This window comes from Polypterus senegalus, chromosome 12 (genome assembly GCF_016835505.1).
Source record: "Polypterus senegalus isolate Bchr_013 chromosome 12, ASM1683550v1, whole genome shotgun sequence".
In the NCBI taxonomy this organism is placed as follows: Eukaryota; Metazoa; Chordata; class Cladistia; order Polypteriformes; family Polypteridae; genus Polypterus; species Polypterus senegalus.
Window position 1 is genome coordinate 84,451,159 of NC_053165.1, and position 23,111 is coordinate 84,474,269.

At 45.4% G+C, this 23,111-nt stretch overlaps 1 protein-coding gene across 2 annotated transcripts in view; it reads left to right on the forward strand.

Moving 5' to 3' along the window:
• adamts17 (ADAM metallopeptidase with thrombospondin type 1 motif, 17) overlaps positions 1-23,111 on the forward strand; it is a 176,769-nt gene that overhangs the window by 128,134 nt on the left and 25,524 nt on the right. Inside the window, exons 17-20 of one of the 2 annotated variants that reach the window (XM_039772721.1) lie at positions 1,891-2,048; positions 11,119-11,278; positions 16,794-16,929; positions 17,423-17,461. In XM_039772721.1, coding sequence (XP_039628655.1) covers positions 1,891-2,048; positions 11,119-11,278; positions 16,794-16,929; positions 17,423-17,441 — 473 coding nt within the window. In that variant the 3' untranslated portion in view covers positions 17,442-17,461. Of the gene's footprint in view, positions 1-1,890; positions 2,049-11,118; positions 11,279-16,793; positions 16,930-17,422; positions 17,462-23,111 lie in introns of those variants that run through there. The other variant, XM_039772720.1, reaches the window with a different exon arrangement.

A 23,111-nucleotide genomic window follows, 5' to 3' on the forward strand; every position in this document is an offset into this window, starting at 1 on the left:
AGGTTTTCTGTCGGGGAAACTGAATCCCTGCCTGAAACATGTAGCAGTGATTTATGTCCTGCAGGCTAGTTAAAACCACATCTGTTTAGTTTATTGATGTATTCATTTGTGTTTTATTGTTTAATCAGAACAACTAAGCTCACCGGTCAAAAAAATGGGGATACACACTTCAGACCCCAATAGAGTTCACCCCCGTATGAATACCGTCCCACAAACAGCGGTGGCGAGGGCTACGGGGTGTGTAGAGTGGCGAGGAGTAAAGCTCTGTCACGTGGGTTTGGTTCCCCCCCCCCCTCAAAAACTGGGCCAAACAGCAGAGAGGAACGACTGGCAAAAAGGGGTTATTGTGCCTGGCTGGGCCAAGGGTCATAGTGCACAGGAAGTCTGTCCAACGGGTCCTCCAGTGGCGTAAAACGCAGTCAACCGCTAATCGTCACCAGAACTGCAGTTGCAAGACGATGCTCACACATATGGACGGTTGGCGCATGTGTCAGACACCGGGGACAGCGAAACAATTTCGACAGGTGTCCCAGCTTTGGTTGATCACTTACACGTTACCTTCTGTGCTCGATTCCCACAGTGAACTCAGAATGGCTACACCAGTCTTACGAGAAGACGATTGTCACATCCTCAGGTCCGTAACTGTGTGTGCCTGGGATAAATAATATTCTGAAGTATGTCTGCATCTCGATGGTCCTGCGAAACCGCATTTCTCGAGAGATTCGGTATTGGGTGCGGGAAGGGTTAGAGATTTCGGGACCCCTGATAAGGGCTATTCAGTCCATGTATAACTGCAGTGAGAGCACTGTCCCCATATTGTGTGGGACTCCGCTAGGGCTGTGCTTTGTCTCCAGTCCTGCTTGTGATTTTTCATGGACAGAGAAACCAGGTGTAGCTGGGAACAGAGTCCAGTTCGGTGGTCTTAGAATTGATTCAGTGCAGACGTCGTGGTCCTGGTGGCTTCATCGGGCTGTGAACTCCAGCACACATTGAGACGAGTGTGAAGAGGCAGGGAGGAGGATTAGCACACCGACCCCAAACCTGCGGTCGTGGTGCTCAGCAGGATAAAAAAGGTGGACTGTCCAAGTCTGAGTTACCACCTCAGCCAGAGGAGTTCAGTTTCCTCAGAGTCTCGTTCACGAACGAGAGGGAAAAGGTATGGCGAGATCGACAGCTGAATAGGGGCGGCGATCGGTAAGGAAGCAGCTGAGCAGGGAGACAAAGCTCGCAGTTTACCAGATGATCTACATGACCACTCTCGCCTATGGTCATGAGCTTTGGGTAACGACTGAAAGAACAAGAGCGCAGGAACAAGCGGCCAAAATGAGCTTTCTCCGCAGGGTTGCTGGGCCCACCTTTAGAGATTGGGTGAACAAAAAAAAAAAAAACAGATATCCAGGAGACCCTCCGCATCGAGAGGAGCCAATTGAGGTGGTTTGGATATCCAACATGGATGCCTCCCTGAGGAAGTTTTAGCTAGGAGGAGACCCAGAGCCCACCGGGAGAATCGTTTCCCCTGGACGGCCTGGGAACACCTTGAGATGGCGCAGTAGGATTTATCAAGTGTGGCTGGGTAAAATGACATACGGGGCACCCTGCTCAGACTGTTGCCCCCTTCACCCAGTCCTGGATAAACAAATGAATGAGAAGGTGCAGGACTGAGCTGTATGGATCGAGTAGGAGAAGATCAAGGTGCCCCCTAGTGGCAGTTTATGTAACAATATCTTGAGAGTTCTTATTTGATTTGAACTAGACTGACCATAAATTAATAATAAAAGTAAGCCATTTTTCTTGTGTAACAAAATGAATGTGTTGTACCGGATGATCTGTTGTTCCTTATTTCTCACAGTTCATAGCATTGATGGCTTCCCTCTTTTGAAATTTCCCCAGCATTAAAAGATTCCAGTAAGAGATCCATCAACAACGACTGGAAGATTGAGCTTCCCGGGGAGTTTCAGATCGCTGGCACTACCGTCCGCTATGTGAGGAGAGGACTCTGGGAGAAAATGTCCGCCAAGGGACCCACTAAAACGCCTCTGCATCTCATGGTAAAGTCATTAGCGTTAAGCTCGCCCTCTCCGGGGACGACTTGCACTCAGCCTTGGTGTGGAGCCTTGAACGGTGATTTCCTTTAATGCTTTGTGATCTCTGGAAAAGCCACGCACTCGGGCTGGACACACTACAGACGTTAAAGGGAACTGCCAAAAGAACACGCGGTCTTTATTAAGGACCCCGGAGAAGACAACGTGCACGTGTTGAACATGGCGATGGCCCTCACATTGTAACTAATTATTAGATTGAGGTGTTATTTAGGGGCAGCACGGTGGTGCAGTGGGTAGCACTGCTGCCTTGTAGTTAGGAGACCCGGATTTGCTTCCCGGGTCCTCCCTGTGTGGAGTTTGCATGTTCTCCCCGTGTCTGCGCTCCGGTTTCCTCCCACAGTCCAAAGACATGCAGGTTAGGTGGATTGGGCGATTCTACATTGGCCCTAGTGTGTGCTTGGTGTTTGTGTGTGTCCTGCAGTGGGCTGGCACCCTGCCCAGGATTGGTTCCTGCCTTGTGCCCTGTGTTGGCTGGGATTGGCTCCAGCAGACCCCCGTGACCCTGTGTTCGGATTCAGCGGGTTAGAAAATGGATGGATGGATGGATGGTGTTATTTAGGGGCATTACGGTGGTGCAGTGGGTAGCACTGCTGCCTCACAGTTAGGAGACCCCGATTTGCTTCCCGGGTCCTCCCTGCATGGAGTTTGCATGTTCTCCCCGTGTCTGCGTGGGTTTCCTCCCACAGTCCAAAGACATGCCGGTTAGGTGGACTGGCTATCCTAAATTGTCCCTCGTGTGTGCTTGGGGTGTGTGTGTGTGTGTGCGTGCCCTGCAGTGGGCTGGCACCCTGCCCGGGGTTTGTTTCCTGCCTTGCGACCTGTGTTGGCTGGGATTGGTTCCAGCGGACCCCCGTGACCACCCTGTAGTTAGGATATAGCGGGTTGGATAATGGATAGATATTGTTATTTATGTTATGAGTTTGGGTCTGGCCATAATATACATAATGTGACATCACATATCATATCATGATGACCTGACATTAACACATCACATAACAAAACATCACATAAAAAGACCCGCTTAATCCAGTTCAAGGCTGAGAAAGGCCGGAGTCTATTCTGGCAGCATTTGGCACAAGGCAGGAAATTGGACCAGGAAGGGGGTGCTTGTAAATAATAAGTATAAAGTCACATCCCGTTCCATGATGGCATAACAGCAGAAAGCATTCAAAACACAGAACATGACATCACATAACACAACAAACCATGATGACATCACAGCATAGGACATACAATTCTCTGCCACCATGACATCAAATAACATGTGAACGTAACATGGCATCACAACATTCTCAACTCTGGTTAATTCAAGGTTAAGGAAGGCTGTAGACCTACCCTGGCAGCACTGAGTACCAGGCTGGAAACCACACCAACACATATATCATACATGTTCTCGTTATTTAAAACCCTATTATGATATTACATGACAAAATAAAGCATGATGACATCATATCACAGAACCTAACGTTCTTAAAACTGCCTAACTGAAGGGCCCAGAAATACATTAGATAACATTATGTAAGATGACATAACATGACATCACTGAACATAGCCAGTGAAGAGGATGTGGCAGGAGATGACATCACCAGACATGTCACCGAACATAACATACCAAACCGTGATGACATCACAACATCTCAGCTCACAGCGCATGGCATTACATGACATTCGAAGCTCTGCTTAATCCAGTTCAAGGTTGAGGAAGGCCGTAGCCTATGGTGGCACCACTGGGTTCATATTCTATAGACCAACAACATATTATATACATAATATCTCCTTAGTTAAAATCCCATTAGGGTCATTCCTAAAACTGCTTAATGCAGTTGAGCATTAAGGTGGCCATAAATAAGACACACATCCATAAGATATCATGGAAGATGACATAACATGACGTCATTGAACACATTAAATCAAGATGGTGTGACAGAAGATGACATCATAATGCATCATGTGAAGCAACATCACATACCATACCAAACCATGGTGACATCACAACATATCAAATTACATGATCTAACATAAAAATCACACGACATTCTTAAAACTGCTTCATGGATATCATCATCATCATCATCATCATCATCATAAAATAACATGACATCACTGAACATAGCAAGATGACGTGACAAGAGGGGACATCACAAGTCATCATGCCACATAACTTGCCAAATCTTGATGACATGACATCACAACATATCAAATCAGAGGACATAATGTGACATCACATGACATTCCCACCCCAGCTTAATCCAATTTAAGGTTCAGGTAGGCCTTTGCCTGTCCTGGCAGCACTGCCCCAGAGGGGCCACCAACACATATACAGTGGTGTGAAAAACTATTTGCCCCCTTCCTGATTTCTTATTCTTTTGCATGTTTGTCACACAAAATGTTTCTGATCATCAAACACATTTAACCATTAGTCAAATATAACACAAGTAAACACAAAATGCAGTTTTTAAATGATGGTTTTTATTATTTAGGGAGAAAAAAAATCCAAACCTACATGGCCCTGTGTGAAAAAGTAATTGCCCCTGAACCTAATAACTGGTTGGGCCACCCTTAGCAGCAATAACTGCAATCAAGCGTTTCGATAACTTGCAATGAGTCTTTACAGCTCTGGAGGAATTTTGGCCCACTCATCTTTGCAGAATTGTTGTAATTCAGCTTTATTTGAGGGTTTTCTAGCATGAACCGCCTTTTTAAGGTCATGCCATAGCATCTCAATTGGATTCAGGTCAGGACTTTGACTAGGCCACTCCAAAGTCTTCATTTTGTTTTTCTTCAGCCATTCAGAGGTGGATTTGCTGGTGTGTTTTGGGTCATTGTCCTGTTGCAGCACCCAAGATCGCTTCAGCTTGAGTTGACGAACAGATGGCCGGACATTCTCCTTCAGGATTTTTGGTAGACAGTAGAATTCATGGTTCCATCTATCACAGCAAGCCTTCCAGGTCCTGAAGCAGCAAAACAAGCCCAGACCATCACACTACCACCACCATATTTTACTGTTGGTATGATGTTCTTTTCTGAAATGCTGTGTTCCTTTTACGCCAGATGTAACGGACATTTGCCTTCCAAAAGTTCAACTTTTGTCTCATCAGTCCACAAGGTATTTTCCCAAAAGTCTTGGCAATCATTGAGATGTTTCTTAGCAAAATTGAGACGAGCCCTAATGTTCTTTTGCTTAACAGTGGTTTGCGTCTTGGAAATCTGCCATGCAGGCCGTTTTTGCCCAGTCTCTTTCTTATGGTGGAGTCGTGAACACTGACCTTAATTGAGGCAAGTGAGGCCTGCAGTTCTTTAGACGTTGTCCTGGGGTCTTTGTGACCTCTCGGATGAGTCGTCTCTGCCCTCTTGGGGTAATTTTGGTCGGCCGGCCACTCCTGGGAAGGTTCACCACTGTTCCATGTTTTTGCCATTTGTGGATAATGGCTCTCACTGTGGTTCACTGGAGTCCCAAAGCTTTAGAAATGGCTTTATAACCTTTACCAGACTGATAGATCTCAATTACTTCTGTTCTCATTTGTTCCTGAATTTCTTTGGATCTTGGCATGATGTCTAGCTTTTGAGGTGCTTTTGGTCTACTTCTCTGTGTCAGGCAGCTCCTATTTAAGTGATTTCTTGATTGAAACACGTGTGGCAGTAATCAGGCCTGGGGGTGGCTACGGAAATTGAACTCAGGTGTGATACACCACAGTTAGGTTATTTTTAACAAGGGGCAATTACTTTTTCACACAGGGCCATGTAGGTTTGGATTTTTTTTTCTCCCTAAATAATAAAAACCATCATTTAAAAACTGCATTTTGTGTTTACTTGTGTTATATTTGACTAATGGTTAAATGTGTTTGATGATCAGAAACATTTTGTGTGACAAACATGCAAAAGAACTCAGGAAGGGGGCAAATAGTTTTTCACACCACTGTAATATACATGATATCATTATTTAAAATCCCATAATATGTCCTGCCATGACATCACAGGATATCACGTAACTTTCTTAAACCTGCTTAACGCAGTTTAGGGTTGAGGGTCCCAGAGATTATCCTGGCAGTACTTGGTAAATGGCAGGGAACAGAACATAATATTACATAAGATCCATCCATCCATCCATTTTCAAACCCGATGAATCAGAACACAGAGTCACAGGAGTCTGTTGGAGCCAATCCCAGCCAACACAGGGCACAAGGCAGGAACCAATCCTGGGCAGGGTGCCAACCCACCACAGGACACACACAAACGCACACCAAGGTCAATTTAGAATCGCCAATCCACCTAACCTAAGCATGTCTTTGGACTGTGGGAGGAAACCGGAGTACCCGGAGGAAACCCACGCAGACACAGGGAGAGCATGCAAACTCCACGCAGGGAGGACCCGGGAAGCGAACCCAGGTCTGCTAACTGCGAGGCAGCAGTGCCACCGTGCCGCCCTATTACATAAGATAACATGTAAAATGAAATAACATGACATAACTTAACATAACATATCAAGTAACCTGACATCACAGAACATTCTAAGACCTGCTTGGTCCTGGCAGTACTGGGAGCAAGGCAGGAAACAGCCCTGGAGGGGAGCGCCAGTCCATAATATTATGCAATAAACATAACATCACGTAAACTCACCTAAAATGACATAGCATGACATCACAGAGCATTCTCAAAAGCTGCTTAATATATTTTCTATAAGGATGATGATGATGATGATGATGGAGGAAGAGCCTAATCTGGTGCCACTGGGTGCAAGGCAGGAAAAAGCTCTGGGCAGGAAGCCCCTCTATGGTAATGTCATATAATATGCACAACATACAGTAACATTCTCATGCCTGCTTAATGCAGCTTAGAGCAGTTTTGGCGTGGGGCGCATCCTGTCAGCAGTGTGTGCAAGGCTGTGGAGGGAGTGCCAGGCCATCACTCACATGCACACACGTTGCGTGTCTTTGGGGCTTATAGGGGGAAATGCAGGAGTACCTGGAAGCAGAGAGACAGACACGAGGAGATCACGCACACCTCACACTGATGACGACGTGCCAGCAAACTGAATGCTCGAGGAGGGGCAGGCAGCTCGAATCACCTTAGCTATGTTATCTAACGCTTACACACACCTTGTTTTGTATTTTTGATATTCGAGCTACATGTACATATATATCTGCCTACCTCCTAAAACTGGAGTATTAAAATGATAGTTTTTTTGAAATGGCAATACGGACTGAAAGAAGCCATACAATTAACGAGTGGCCTTACAAAAACACATTTTAATTGCTGAGCGCAAATCCCCTCTAACAAGGCCATCCTCGCTTTGAAGCTTGCCACGCTCCATTGCATTCGGTACTATTAAACCCGGGGCTGGGGGCCTTCAGACCAAAACAAAAACGGCAAACGGGCTCACCCCCATAAACACAAAGCCGTTACGCCTGTTGGAAATGTGAAGGTGCTTCTCCGCGTGCCCCCCCCCAACCTAAAACGCATTTGCGAGCCCTCGTGAGTTAAACACGGTCAGCAAATTGCCGAAAATTGTTCTCAGCTGGAGACGTGGCTGAACTCAAAGAGGTATTTGTCAAATTCAGTTCGCCGCGGGATTCTGGTGAAGCATGTTCACTCACACACACACACACACACACACACACACACACAGACAGACCGCAAGAGGGGAACAAACTGCTGGCGGCCAGTCGGTCATTCTGATGGTCACGTTTCTTTCTATTCGGCTTCAGTCAGCTCTTATGGTGAGCACACCTCCTCGTTAGTGGGCACAAGCCAATATGTTCTTTCCATCCCACATGACTCAGTGGTCCCACTCACTTGAAGACCCCAGAGAAGTCCATTTGTTGCTCGTCTGTTTAGCTTATAGCTAAGCTGCACCAACAACACCTCCATATGTTTGAATTTTCTGCTTCCACTCCATGTTGCAGTAGTCCCTCCAGATTTCCCGTCAAGAAGAGCTTCCATGGCTTCAGTCCTGAATGCTCTTCCCCTTCATTTCCACCGTTGTCCTCGAGTACGCGGTCCACCGTTTAATCGGATCGAATCCCGCTGGATCTACTTTGTCAACGCCTTTGAGAATTCAGAAGACCTGGATTGGGTCCCCACACAGTTTCCTCTGCTTGAGAGACACACTATGGTCACAACCTCCACCAGAATCCCTTTCTGACATGGAAGTCCCAGTGAGGCTCCATGGTGGCGTTCTGCCATATTTCTGCTGGGTAATAGGTTGGCTGAAAGTCCTCCGTGTTTGTGTGCCCCAGAGAGGATGTGCAGCGTGGTTCATAATGGCCGTCAGTTTTGTCTCCATTCTCTCCTCCTCTGCTACCTCCCATAATTCAGCCTGCCTGCGGTGGGCCTCTCTTGAAGTGATACTACCAGCCCAGCAACTGTCACAATATTGTTATGTATGGAAGGGGCGATTATTGGGGGGCCCTCTTGAAGTTCACAGTCATCTCTCAAGTTCCGAGTGTCTATAGTTGCCGATTGTGCTCACCACACCAAATGGCGAGCTGCTCGGCTTCCCTTTGGCACGGAGACTCTGATGAGTCCAATGACGGTGGTTGTGTCATCCACATAATTGAAGAGTTCTGACCGAGGGGTCCTTAGATTTGCAGTCATTAGTATAGAGTAACAGAAAAGCAGTGGGGTCGCAATTGTACAGGAGCTAGAGGGGAGGTTTCCCCAATGTCACCTGCTGTTTTCTATTTGTCATGAATTAGGATTTGGGGGCCAGGGGGTGAGGGATACAGTGCCCACCCTACAAACTTCTCACACATATAACCAAAATGAAGATGGGGCCAACACTAGATTAACTAATACAGTTACACCCATGCAGGACCAGTCTGGAGGGGACGATTCATCTAACAAGCACATTTATGGGGGGCACATGCAAACCTCACACAGATCAAGGCAAGATGGAGGCAGGGATGGAGCTCTGGGTGGGCTTAGAGGTGAGAAAGGTCAGGGATGACTGTGTAAAAACGCTGAGCCGAAGTCAACAGCATATGTCCCTGGGTTGTCAAGACCCGTATCAACTGCATCATCCATCCGGTCTGCCCTGTAGGTTAAACTGAAGGGGGTCCGACAAGGGAACTGTGATGTGAAGGCATGGGTAAAACAAAACAGAGACGGAGAGAATTACCAAAAAACCATAAAAGGTGATAAAAAAACAAAACTAAAACCAAGCGCAGAGTCAGAGGACACTCTGGGTGCTGCTGGTTAAACATCTCTGCAGACTCAGGGTGTACTCACACTGGCAATTCGTTCCGTGCCCGAGCACATTTGTCCACATGTAACAGTCTAGAGGGGACAATTCATCTAACAAGCACATTTATGGAGGCACATGCAAACTTCACACAGGGTCAAAGTCTAGTTTGTTTGACTAACATGATCGCCCCATGCCAGGCCCACCATACCATGCCCTGGACCGATTGGAAGAGGTGTTCCCAGGCACGGTTCAGTAGCATTCAGGAACAGTGTGATTGCTAAACATGTCCGAGCATGGAAAACAGACAGGACGTCAATGACGCAACAAGTCAGAGAATGCAATTCTCCCTTCTTTCAACTCCATTTGAGTTACAAACAGGTTTTTGTTCCCACCTTTACACATGAATGTGAATTGTAGATGGCAAGAAAAGCTGCATATTCCTCCCTTATCATTGTAAAAATCTCGTACGTGCAGCACGATTAACAGCAAAACGCTGTGCCGCAGACTCAATAAATCTGTACGGGTGCAGAACGCCATCCAGAACCACCACAAAATAAATGAAATCATTTTGAGATGGCATGCTGTCACTCGGTGTTCGGATCTCGTTTTGGCTTTACACAAAGTCACATGGTGATGTCGAAAGCGCGGGAGAGCCCAGAGTGCAGGCCGGCAGGGGAGTAGGGTGGTTGGTGGGGCACAGACGTACTTGGACACGGTACGGAACAAAATAGGCTTAGTGGGAGTACATCCTCAATGTAATGGGTGGAAAGATGGAATGGGACTCCCCGGTACCCCTTAGGACCATTAAAAAAACCAAGAGTGGGCTGGTCATTTATTCTTCTTCTTCTTGTTCTTCTTTTGGCTTCTCCTGTTAGGGGTCACCACAGCGGATCATCTTCTTCCATATCTTCCTGTTCTCGTCATCTTGTTCTGTTACACCCATCACCTGCATGTCCTCTCTCACCACATCCATAAACCTTCTCTTAGGCCTTCCTCTGTTCCTCTTCCCTGGCAGCTCTATCGTTAGTATCCTTCTCCCAATATACCCCTCATCTCTCCTCTGCACATGTCCAGACCAACAAAATCTCGCCTCTCTGACTTTGTCTGCCATCCGTCCAACTTGAGCTGACCCTCTAATGTCCTCATTTCTAATCCTGTCCATCCTCATCACACCCAATACAAATTTTAGCATCTTTAACTCTGCCACCTCCAGCTCTGTCTCTTGCTTTCTGGTCAGTGCCACCGTTTCCAGCCCATATAACATAGCTGGTCTCACTACCATCCTGTAGACCTTCCCTGTCACTCTTGCTGATACCCGTCTATCACAAATCACTCCTGTCACTCTTCTCCACCCTGCCTGCACTCTCTTCTTCACTTCTCTTCCACACTTCCCATTACTCTGTACTGTTGATCCCAAGTATTTAAACTCCTCCACCTCCGCCAGCTCTACTCCCCTCATCATCACCATTCCACTGACCTCCCTCTCATTCACACACATGTATTCTGTCTTGGTGGTCCTACTGACCTTCATTCATCTTCTCTCTAGAGCAGATCTCCACCTCTCCAGGGTCTCCTCAACCTGCTCCCTGCTATTTAAATGTATAAAATATGCTTCGCTTTTAACCACATTTTTCATGGGGCAAAATTACATATAGACCAAGAATGTGAAGAAATATTCTTCATTTTGAAACATTACGCATTATTATTAGTCATGGTGGCCGGGTCTCAACTGCATTAGGCCCAAGTGGCTTCAAGAAAGCACGCAATTTCAAAAAAATGACAGATTCAAGGGGCGTACTGTTTGACATTCAAGAATTTTGGTTTTCGTTTTAGGTTCTTCTCTTCCATGACCAAAATTACGGAATCCATTACGAATACACGATCTCTGTAAATGAGACAGCGGAGAATGAGACGGAGGTGGAGAAGCAGTCCGAAGTGGTCTTCTTCTGGACTCACAGCAGCTGGGAGGAGTGTAGCGTCCAGTGCGGAGGAGGTCAGTCTCCGACCGATCACAGTCTACTTCTCATGTTTCGATTAAAACGGTTATTCTTTCATTTTTCTAGTCCTGGGGTCTATAAAGGCAGACAAAAGGAGTTGGCGCTGGATGGGGTGGCAGTCGGTTACTGGGCACTCTAAGTTACAGTCAACCGCCAACCTTACCTGCACGTTTCATTTTTGTAAGATGAACATGGGGAGAGCATGCTGTTCACTTTGCACAGATCATACTAGACGAGAGGTGGGGCCGAGCCTTGATTGGGGGTCATTCCATCAAATTATTATTATTTTATCTTGCACTCTTCACGAAGAGTAGGCTCAGATTCTGTAACAAGTTGTCAAGTAAAATGCCATTGTGAACTTTCCAGATTATTAATTACAGGTTATCCCTTGAAATTCATGGGGTTTAGGGACACAGGACCCCCCATGAATGCAAAAATCCACAAATAACGTTTTGGGCCCATGATTGCTGTATATTCTACTTCTATCATGCTAAATAATAAGAAAAAAAATTTAGAGAAACATGAGACAGAATGAACGGCGTGTAAGCGAATCACGTGTGAGATGCTGGCTGCTGATGTCCCTCAGATAAAGTACGCTGTTCTGTAGTCTTTCATTGAACTTTAACTTTTTACAAAATTTAACTTGTTATAATAAATTTGTGTATATTTATTTGTAGTGAATGACAAAAGTGATTAATATTACAGATGCAAAAGAAATCCAACCAAACACTAAGCACAAAACAATCAACGCTCGCGACACAGTCCAGTTTTGCAGATGATGGCGTTAAGAGTTAAGAATGGAAATCCCCCTGTGAACAGTCACTTGAAAGTTACGCAATTGTTTTGTCCTACCGACGTAAGTGAAGATTTGTAGAGGTTGAGACTAGAGCCCTCATTTTGTTTAACTCAGAAGCCCTCGTGGCAAGTGCTGAAGCTGCCCAATGACACAGCACTCCTGGGGCTGCTGGGATTTGTAGTCCAATTTAAGTAGCTCTGCTACAGCCTTGTGTGTGGTTTTCCACAGGAGGCTGCAAAACGTACAAAATAATTTCCATTTTATTATTGGTGACAAACTCACAAATAGGTGGATCCGCAAATCGTAAATCTGCAAATCGCAACAGCTGACTGTACATAATGAATAATCATAAAGATTGTTTAAACAGATAGGAAATAAAGTTATAGTCGACCCTTGATATACGACCGGCCTGACATGCGAACAACTTGATTTTCGTTTTGATTTACGACCAACATCTTGCGTTACGACCCGAATGCGGTCACGTGTATCCGCTTGTGCGATTGTAAACAGACAGCCGAGAGCGTTCATAAGCATCAGTCGGAGCCCAGATACATGTGCTTGTGGATGTGATTTCGGTCAGTGCAGTGATTTATTTATATATATAATTCACTAAGACCATGGCAAGCAAGACGCATAATTGCTAAGGAAGGAAGAGAAGGTAACGAAGGTAAAGAAAGCGATTGTTAAGGGATGTTAGCTAGCGGGCTGGCGCGGCACATGATGATGTCATCAGGCTGAGTCAGCACCGGCTTGCTTTGGTGTGTATTATTACAGCAGCTCACAACACGGCCAGCTTTGAACTGAGTGCTCGACTACTGTCATTATTAACTTGAGAAACAGCGATCACAATCAAAACGAAGAAGGAAATTGTGCGGAAATATGAGAGTGGCGTTCGTGTGACCGATCTCGCTAATATGTACAGCATGTCGAAATCCACCATCTCGACAATTTTACAAAGAAAAGATTTGCATCAGGAGGCTCCTTCCAAACCATAACCACCTTCCGTTTCGTTCTCCTCCTCCTCCCTTCCTGCAGCCCAAAGATGTCAAATTAAATGGTGAGTACAGCGTGAAATTGTTGTTTCTAGTAGACTAGGCACTTTTTATAACTTTTTGGTTAGTACATTATAAAAATTATTGGTGTTTTGGTAAATTATGCTCATTATACAACCCTTTTTTATTAAGAAAAGGTTAAGTATGTGTTGCTGTGGGAGGTTCGGAGCACGTTATGGGTATTTCCATTATTTCTTATGGGAAAAATAGTCTTGATTTACAACCAACTTGAGTTACAACCCGCCCTCGCGAACAATTTGAGTTTGTAAGTCAAGGGTCCACTGTACTCGAAATGGAATATCTTTCCATTAATTAACTGCTGACAGTGAAGGAGAGGAAAGCAAAAACTCCCAGCTAGAAGAATCCCAGGTGAAATTGGTGTCCATGGTTAGTTATAATAGACAAAAATCGGACGCCGTCATTGTCCTGGAGACCTCGGCCAATTGGCTGCCCACCATCTCCAGAGTATTCTACAACCGAGTCAATGCTGGGCTGTCTAAATCCTTCCATCTGTTGATTCCAGTGCTCCCATTATCTCAGGTGTATTTCCCCATGAACAGGAAAACAGCAGGCTACCATCACAGAACAACATCTGCACTGGGACAAATCTAGCGTGGACAATTACATTAACCTGCACATTTTTGGAATATGGAACAAGAAACGGGCAAATGCTATACATTTTAAGATGATTTCGGAAGGGAACTCAAGCCTAGATTAGGTGGCAGTCCATAGTTTGGCCATGACAGGACCAGTCTAGAGTGGACAATTAATCTACCAAACAACATCTATGGGGTATAGAAGAAAATATGAGAAAGAAGACCTCACAAGAACATGGCACGGCAATAGACAGACTTCACACAGACTGGGGATGGGACCAAACCTAGATGTCTGTTCTTGTTGTCTCGTCCCTCCTGACTCACAGGTACAAAAATACCCCCATATAGACCCATTGATACATGTAATAAGTGACCAAGTAGTATGGTGGACAGGACTTTAGAGGCCTTCAAAAGTCGACTTGATGTCATTTTGGAGGAATTAAGTGCACAGGACTGGCGAGCTTTGTTGGGCTGAATGGCCTGTTCTCGTCTAATATGACACCCCATTAGACTTGATCTTGATGTCTACCTATGCAAGACATTGCGCACCCCCATCCCAGTTTTACCTCTGGAGACCCCCCCAAAAATAAATAAATAAACACATTTTGTTCAGGAATTGCCACCCTTATACTAAAGGATAAAGCAAGAGGTATCTTCAGCAAAAATGATCATAAGGTGTTGAAGTTGTACAGGCCACATCATCCGACCCCCCTAATGGGATACCAGGGGTCAAAGTTACTCACACAAAGTTTACAAAAAAATGAAGATTGGTAATGTAGGCACATGGAGTGTTATTTTATGCTGATTCGATGTCACTCATCACAACTACGATCGTGTCTTTGCTTCTTTACCGGTGGTCCTAGCCCTCTAAGAGACACCCCCAGTATGTTAAAAATGACAAATGTCAAACATACACATGTGGGGTATCGTTTTAGACTATTCCAAGGTCAGCGACTACGAATTTGAGGTTATTTTTGATGTTTGACCTTTCACTAGGGGTCTAGCCCCCTATGGATCATTTAAATAAGTAGATAGGCTTTGTTGGGCTGGATGGCCTGTTCTCATCTAGATTGTTCTAATGTTCTAATCACTGAGTGAAAATGACACATTTTCTTTAACGATTGAAAACATTTCAATTGAAGCACATATTTATGCTATTCTTGTTTATTAGGAAATCCTAGCTCATGAAGTTATTCAATACATTTCTTTTCAACACCCCGCATTAGGGCGGCCTACGCTAATTCAGACTTGTTTGGAGGGACCACCGATAAAGAACACATAAAGAGAAGCTTGTGAAACGTTCCTCTCTCCAAAAAATCTCCCTAAGCCGCCCGTTTTCCGTCCGACTCACCACATGTTAACCCCCCCACCACCCATGGAAAGCCGTTGTCATTTCCAGGAGGTTCCACCTCATCGCACGGCTTTGTTCTCTTTGCCGTTTGATTTGTTTCTCGGTACCGTCAAGCGAGCGACACGAACCCAAAAATTAAATGAGGTAATCCGAGAGCGGGTGTGCTGCCACTTTTTATTACGTTTTAAAGACTACATTTTTCAGTCACCGTCGTGGGCTATGCCAGCTCAGCGGAATGGCGAGATTAGTAGGCAGGTGTGCAAAAGAAAAAATAAATAAATAAAAATTAAAAACAGCCAAAGAACTCCATTTTTTTTGGTCATTCTTACTAATTGACTGCGGCACTTTTGTGAAAGCCTCATTACGATGGAGGCTTTGGGGGGGGGGCAGCATGGCTGTGATCTGGTTACGCCGTCAGAGCCTGCCGGAAAATAATAGGCTCTGTCGAAATGAGCATCGGCTTGTGTCAGGACTGAGGAGATTATGGAGCTGGGAGGTATAAATCAAAGATTATTTGCTTTTAAAAAACGAGGCAGCTCAAGTAAGTGCAGCTCATACACATAACAACTGCCTTTTAGAGTCCATTATGTGCGAACAGAGCGTGTTATGAAATCTCGGGGAGAGGATTTTTCAAGCCTTATGTGCGGGCCAATTTGCAGCCTTCGCGACATTTGTATTTTGGACCCATTTGCCCGAGTGGAAGTTTGCACACTCTCGCCATGTTTTGGTGGCTTTTCTTTACAACCCTATAGATGGGCATGAAGTGGGTATCCGTGAGCCCACCACTCCATATTTAAACCCCCCCTGTGCAACTCCCAGTCCTCTTTAAAAAGATAGATAGATAGATAATTTATTAATCCATCCATCCATCCATTATCCAACCCGCTATATACTGTACTAACTAGAGGGTCACGGGGGTCTGCTGGAGCCAATCCCAGCCAACACAGGGCGCAAGGCAGGAAACAAACCCCGGGCAGGGTGCCAGCCCACCGCAGACTTTATTAATCCCAAAGGCAAATTCACATAATCCAGCAGCAGCATACTGATAAAGAACAATATTAAATTAAAGAGTGATAACAGTGCAGGTATAGCAGACAATAACTTTGTATAATATTAACGTTTACCCCCCCCGGGTGGAATTAAGGAGTCGCATAGTGTAGGGTCTTCTCAGTCTGTCTGAAGCTGCTCCTCTGTCTGGAGATGATCCTGTTCAGTAGATTCAGTGGATTCTCCATGATTGACAGGAGTCTGCTCAGCGCCCATCGCTCTGCCACGGATGTCAAGCTATCCAGCTCCGTGCCCACAATAGAGCCTGCCATCCTCACCAGTTTGTTCAGGTGTGAGGCGTCCCTCTTCTTTATGCACACCACCTCGTAGAAGAGGGCGCCGCCACAACTGTCTGGTAGAACATCTGCAGCATCTTATTGCAGATGTTGAAGGACGCCAGCCTTCTAAGGAAGTATAGTCGGCTCTGTCCTCTCTTACACAGAGCATCAGTATTGGCAGTCCAGTCCAACTTATCATCCAGCTGCACTCCCAGGTATTTATAGATCTGCACCCTCTGCACAGTCACCTCTGATGATCACGGGGTCCATGAGGGGCCTGGGCCTCCTAAAATCCACCACCATCTCCTTGGTCTTGCTGGTGTTCTTTATTGCATTCCCCCCTGCCAGCCGCTGTTTTCTCAAGCGCCCTCTTCTTCAACTCTCTTGTCAGGTGAGCGCAGATCTACGGTTTCCTGCTCAAAGGTTGTGAACAAGACCGTGACGCTGGCCAGAGATGAAGACTGCCGACTAGAGGACAAGCCGGCCCCCCACATCAGGAGGTGCAACACGCAGCCCTGCCAATCCCGGTAAATATTTCTATATGCGGAGGAGAATTTCAGAACTTGGCTATTCAAGGTAACATTAGGATTACAGGACTCTGTGATGGACTGGCACCCCAAGGATGGGTATGGGCACAATGTAGGGGGGTAAAAGGGTCTCTTTTCTCGTAGTACCAGAATTTCAAAGGTTAGGGTTTTAATGAGAACTGCTACATAGCTTGTGATTTCCTACCCGCTACAGTTTTGAAATAGCATGTAGAGTGTGCCAGGGTGGTATAGCGGTACAGAAAACGTGCCAGCTCCACTCGGGTAGTGCCTCCAGGACAAGATGGATTAAGTGTGGATGGACAACACTGCAGAGACCAAAGGTTTTCATCCACCTCCCGTTGAATGCTTCAGGTTAGGTTACCATAAACTTTGTTTTGTTAAAGGATCTTCTTCTTCATCTTCATCTTGTAGCGCACTATAACCCAGCTAGGATTCACATTGTCGATATGACGGTGATTTATTAATTTTTTAGGTGGGGATCCCAGGAATGAGCCCAGCCTTGGCCCGACTCACACACACTCCCTCACAGAGACAAAAAAGCAACCGGTAATAAAACAGAAATTAAAGAATGTATTAAAAAATAATAAACTAAATATAGGCAAACTACAATGATCCCAGCCCAGTTTATACAATAAACACAAACTCAACAACAGCAACAAACCACTAACAAAACCCCACACACTACTGTATGAAGTCCATGAAAACGGCAAATGATGAAATGAAGTGATGGAGGGCGACAGTCCAGAGATCGGCTCGCTGTGTGTGAATGTAAAGGTCAGTCCTACTGGGATCTCCTGATGAGATGATGGCCTGTGAATGGGATCAGGAGCGCAGGACGACAGCAAATCCTCAGGCAGTCCTCATGCAGCAGGAAGACACCAGACAGTCCATACGCCCAAAACAGGAGACGATCTCCAGGACAAATCAAGAAATCCACAGGTAGCAAAACGGGAAGGCAAACAGACAGGCGACTCCAGACACGAAACACAAAAGACCTTTTTTTCTCTCTTTTCTCTCTCTGGCCCCCCTTTTAAATGTCGAGCCTGCCTCCTTGTCCCCAGCAGCCCCTGCACCCTCAGCAGACGACCAATCAGAGCCACTGCAGAGACTGCTGGGAGTTGAAGTTTCTTTCCCCATTAGCACTGCTACAATCTTTTCCCACTTCTCCATTCAGCTCACTCCTGCACCCCCTCTATCTTCAATAACAAAGGCCTGGAGAACAAAGCAGATAATTAAACAAACAGAGGGGGCATTAACATAGATAACGGACACAAAAAGGACATAAAAGGGCACAAGGGCGCACACCCTCCCATGCCCCCTCCTTTTGATTGGGGGTTCTGACTGTAAGGGGCGGGGCCTTCTCTGGGCTCTGTATGCAGTAGCAGTGGTGGAGGATCTTCTCGGGTTAGCGACAGCGCCTCCTCTCAGGAGGTGGAATCACAAACCTTACTTAACACTAGAATTACCAGAGTCTACGAAAAAACTTGTAGATCCGCAGTGCTCTGTCTGTCTGTCTGTGTTATGGATCTTAAAAATAACAGTTATAAGGACACTTGTTCATGTTAATTGCAGTCTCAATTGTTAAAAAATATTTTAAAAGGAGCATCCCACATGAAAATATAAACGATCTCATTAACTGACGGTGCATACCAATTTATAAAATTTATGTCCGTTTGAGGTTAAAAAGAAAAAAAAAAAAAACGCCGCTTTCTCCCCGGCGGGGAATCGAACTTGGGTCTCTGTGACACGGCAAGCCTGTTGCGCTCTGAGTCAGCAAATCTTACTGCTAAGCCTCAGAAGCTGTTGTATTGGTCTTGAACCTTTTGTGAAAGTGTTTATTTGATGTTTGGACTTCATGCTTCACATATTCTATAGTTTATGCCTACATTTTGTAACAATTATTACTAAAATATGAAAAAGTTTCTGTTTTAACAATGCGTTTACACAGATTACTGTAGAATCGGAACACACATGAAATGCGCGTGTTCCAAATAGCGATCTATTATTTCCACTCTAAAACTCCACTTCACTCCCAGATAATCGATCAAGGCATGAGCTGGGAGAAGTTCGTGTACGTTCTAAGTCGGTGGGGTGATGGAATAGTCGGCTATTTGCAGCTTGTCTTTATCGGCACATTTAGAGGACAAAGGACGCTGGCAGAGAGGTGCGAACGGTTTTAAGGTGGGCTGGATCTACTTGTTGTTTCGTAGACTGGTAATTCTAGTGTTAAGTCCTGAAGGCACACATACAGTACATGACACCTTCCATCGGTCTAACATATAGTGCCCTTCAGATCTACCTACCTGCCTCACTCATTGTTGTCCGTTTGCCCGCCCGGCTACCTATCTCGCTCATATTGTCTTATCCATCTGTCCAGCTACCTGTCTCGTGCATACTGTCTGTCTGTTCACCTTTCTGTCTGTCCACCCGGCTACGTGTCTTGCTCATTGTTGTCTGTCTGCCCACCCGGCTACCTACTGTACCTCATGTATATGGTCAATCTATCTGCTTTCCTGCCTGCATGGGTACCTATCTTGCTCATATTGTCCGTCCATCTATCTGTCTGTCCACCCGCCCACCTATCTCACTCATATTGTCTGTCTGTCCATGCAAAACTACCAATCTCGCTCATATTGACTGTCCGTGTATCTGTCCACCCACCTGGTTCCTATCTCGCTCATATTGTCTATCCATCTGTTCGGCTACCTATCTTGCTCAATGTTATCTCACTCGTATTGTCTGGCTGTTCATGCGCCTTCCCACCCGGCTACCTATCTCACTCATATTGCCCATCCGTCTATCTTTCTGTCCACCTGGCTACCTATCTTGCCCATTGTTGTCCGCCTGCCCATCTTGCTCATATTGTCTGTCTGCCTGTCCATCCGCCTGGCTACCAATCTCACTCATATTGCCCGTCTGTCCAGCTGTCCACCCGCCAGATTCCTTTCTCGCTCCTTTTGTCTGTCTGTCTGTCCAGCTACCTCTCTTGCTCATTCTTGTCCACCTGCCCACCTATCTCACTCCTACTGTCCGTCTCTGCAGGCCGAGTAGCTCCCTGGTGGTGGCTAACACAATAGTGGTGCCCAGTACCACAATAGTGGCTCCATCACTCAATGATCCTAAACAAGTCATTTCACCCTCCAAGGCTCCAAATGTTGCCAGGTGCGGTTATCAACATCTAGTATGCTGTTCACTATGGACTTTGCCACCATCCATATCTTATACATATTATACGTATATTTATATGTGATATATAGTATATATTATTAGTATTTTTATATTTTCTAGTTGGTAAGAGATTGCCATGGGCGAGGGTACCACCAGGATGACATGGCACAGAGTAAAGTTCCCCACAACACCACTTGACATGCCAATGCGTGAAGGCGGGGGTGATGGATACCCAAATGGAAGAGAAAGCAAGGGCTGGAGCCTGGCAGACGTGAGCCCACCACCACGCTAGGTTGCCCATTTTCATGCCATGAAGCAGGCAGCTCCAGTAAAAGCTTAGACCTGTAGAACGGGAAGTGGAGTCGGTGCCCATAGTGGAGAAAAATCCTTCATACAGAGCTCGGCAGAATGTTTCTGTAAAGTGCAAGGAATTTTAACGACTCTCCGAAGCCCAACTAGTCAGTCGTAATGTGGCATTTCTTGGTGCCCCTTTAGTGCTCCTTATGGCCTCGTCTTGTTGGATGCCAATTGAAGTTCAATCAGTGGCTCGTAAATATCGAGTCATTAAAAGACAGAAATGCTTAGCAAAGCCTTCTCAGTCGAGCGCAGCGTCCTCTGGTGTGGAGTTACAACCGAGACCTGGGAACGGAGCGACGTCCTCCACACAGCTGTGCGGAGGCTGATGACATCAGAAGAGCCCAGCGGGGGACCCCTTTCATCAAAGCGCATCCCACGTTCACGCCTCTGCTGCCAGTCTCAACAGACCATTTAAGGCTCTTAATGTTGCGTAAGGCCCCACATGGCACTACACCGCTCTGTACTTCAGTTGGGATCCTCCACAAACAGCAGCCTAAAATAATAATAGAAAAAAAAATGCAAAGCCTTAAGCGTAAGACCACCCATCCACGACAGCTACAGGAGATAAACAGATGAACAGGACAGAAGGGTGTTGTTGGTCTTAATAGAAGCACCAAGTCCCAAACACTTCCAATAAATGTCTACTAGAGAGGGAAATACAGTCAAACCCTGGCTAGTAACAAGAGCAAACAAGAATCTTTATATTAAAAAACAAATATTCTTTATAAAGGAGACCTGGGTTCGCTTCCAGGGACCTCCCTGCGTGGAGTTTGCATGTTCTCCCCGTGTCTGCGTAGGTTTCCTCCCACACTCCAAAGACATGCAGCTTAGGTGCACTGGCGATCCTAAAGTGTCCTTAGTGTGTGCTTAGTGTGTGTGTGTGCCCTGCAGTGGGCTGGCGCCCTGCCAGGGGTTTGTTCCTGCCTTACACCCTCTGTTGGCTGGGATTGGCTCCAGCAAACCCCCGTGACCCTGTAGTTAGGATATAGCGGGTTGGATAATGACTGACTGACTGACTATATAATAGATAGATAGACAGAGAGATAGATAGATAGATAGATAGATAGAGCACTATATAATAGATAGATAGATAGATAGAGCACTATATAATAGATAGATAGATAGAGCACTATATAATAGATAGATAGACAGATAGAAAGATACATCACTATATAATAGATAGATAGATAGAGCACTATATAATAGATAGATTGATAGATCACTATATAATAGATAGATAGATAGATAGAGCACTATATAATAGATAGATATATAACTATATAATAGATAGATAGATGGATAGATAGCTAGATAGAGCACTATATAATAGATAGATAAATAGATCACTATATAATAGATAGATAGATAGATAGATAGAGCACTATATAATAGATAGATAGCTCTATATAATAGATAGATAAATAGATCACTATATAATAGATAGACAGATAGATAGATAGAGCACTATATAATAGATAGATAGATAGATAGATAGAGCACTATATAATAGATAGATGGATAGATAGCTAGCTAGAGAGAGCACCTGCCTTGCGCCCTCTATTGGCTGGGATTGGCTCCAGCAGACCCCCGTGACCCTGTGTTAGGATATAGCGGGTTGGATAATGACTGACTGACTCACTGACTATTCTTTACAAGAGAAATGCTCAGTAACACAGAAAATCCACTGAAGAACACCAAAGGCATTCGATGGCATAACATAGCTCTGTCTTGTCTCTCTGCATCGTCCTCAAAATAAACCCCATTTCTGCCCAAGCCCCTATATGGAAAATGGTAGAAAAAAAATGTCTCTAAGGATGAGTTGGTGAATTACGGCCCATTGCATTGGCAACAGAGGCCCATGTACAGTTCAAAAGGAGCGCGAAAAGAAAGAAACAATGACATTGAACACCAGCTGTGTGGTGGAGGATACAAGTGTGGCCAGGCAGGAGATTTCCTCACTAAAAGGACGAAGCCCCTTCCAGTTTGGAGGTGGCCACCTCGAAGACTTTATCAGCCTACATTCTATAGAAAGAAATGGACGGGGCAATCAAGAGGGTCTAGATTGGGTGGGCAAAGTCAAATCCAAAAAAAAGTCCTAAATTACACTGGTCAACAAGCATTTTGCTACTGGGATTCTTTCATCTGTACTTTAACAAATTTTACTTGCCGACTCCAAATCTGTAACCCGTTTTCGTCCAGCATGTCCCATTTTTTAGTTATGATGGTCCAGGTCTTGGACAACTAGGGTGACTGGACAGTAAAGGTGATGCATTTCAGCATTTAAGAAATAAGTTTGCTCTTAAGATAAGTGAAGCCAAAATGAAGGAAGGTGTTTTTGTTGGCCCTGAAATCCATGAACTGATGCTTGACGACGATGAGTTCAAAAGGAAACTGAAGCCCACTGAATCAGCACCCTCATTCGTGCAGGTCGTCCAGAATTTTCTTGACAGTCGCAGAGCAGAGAATTATACTGAGCTTGTGGAGAACCTGCTGGACGTATATCAGCTGACGGGAGCCGGAATGTCACTGAAGACGCATTTTTTACATTCTCGTCTTGACATTTTTCCACCAAATCTAAGCGGTGTCAGAGATGAGCGTGGGGAAAGATTTCATCAAGATACAAAGGTGATGTTTGG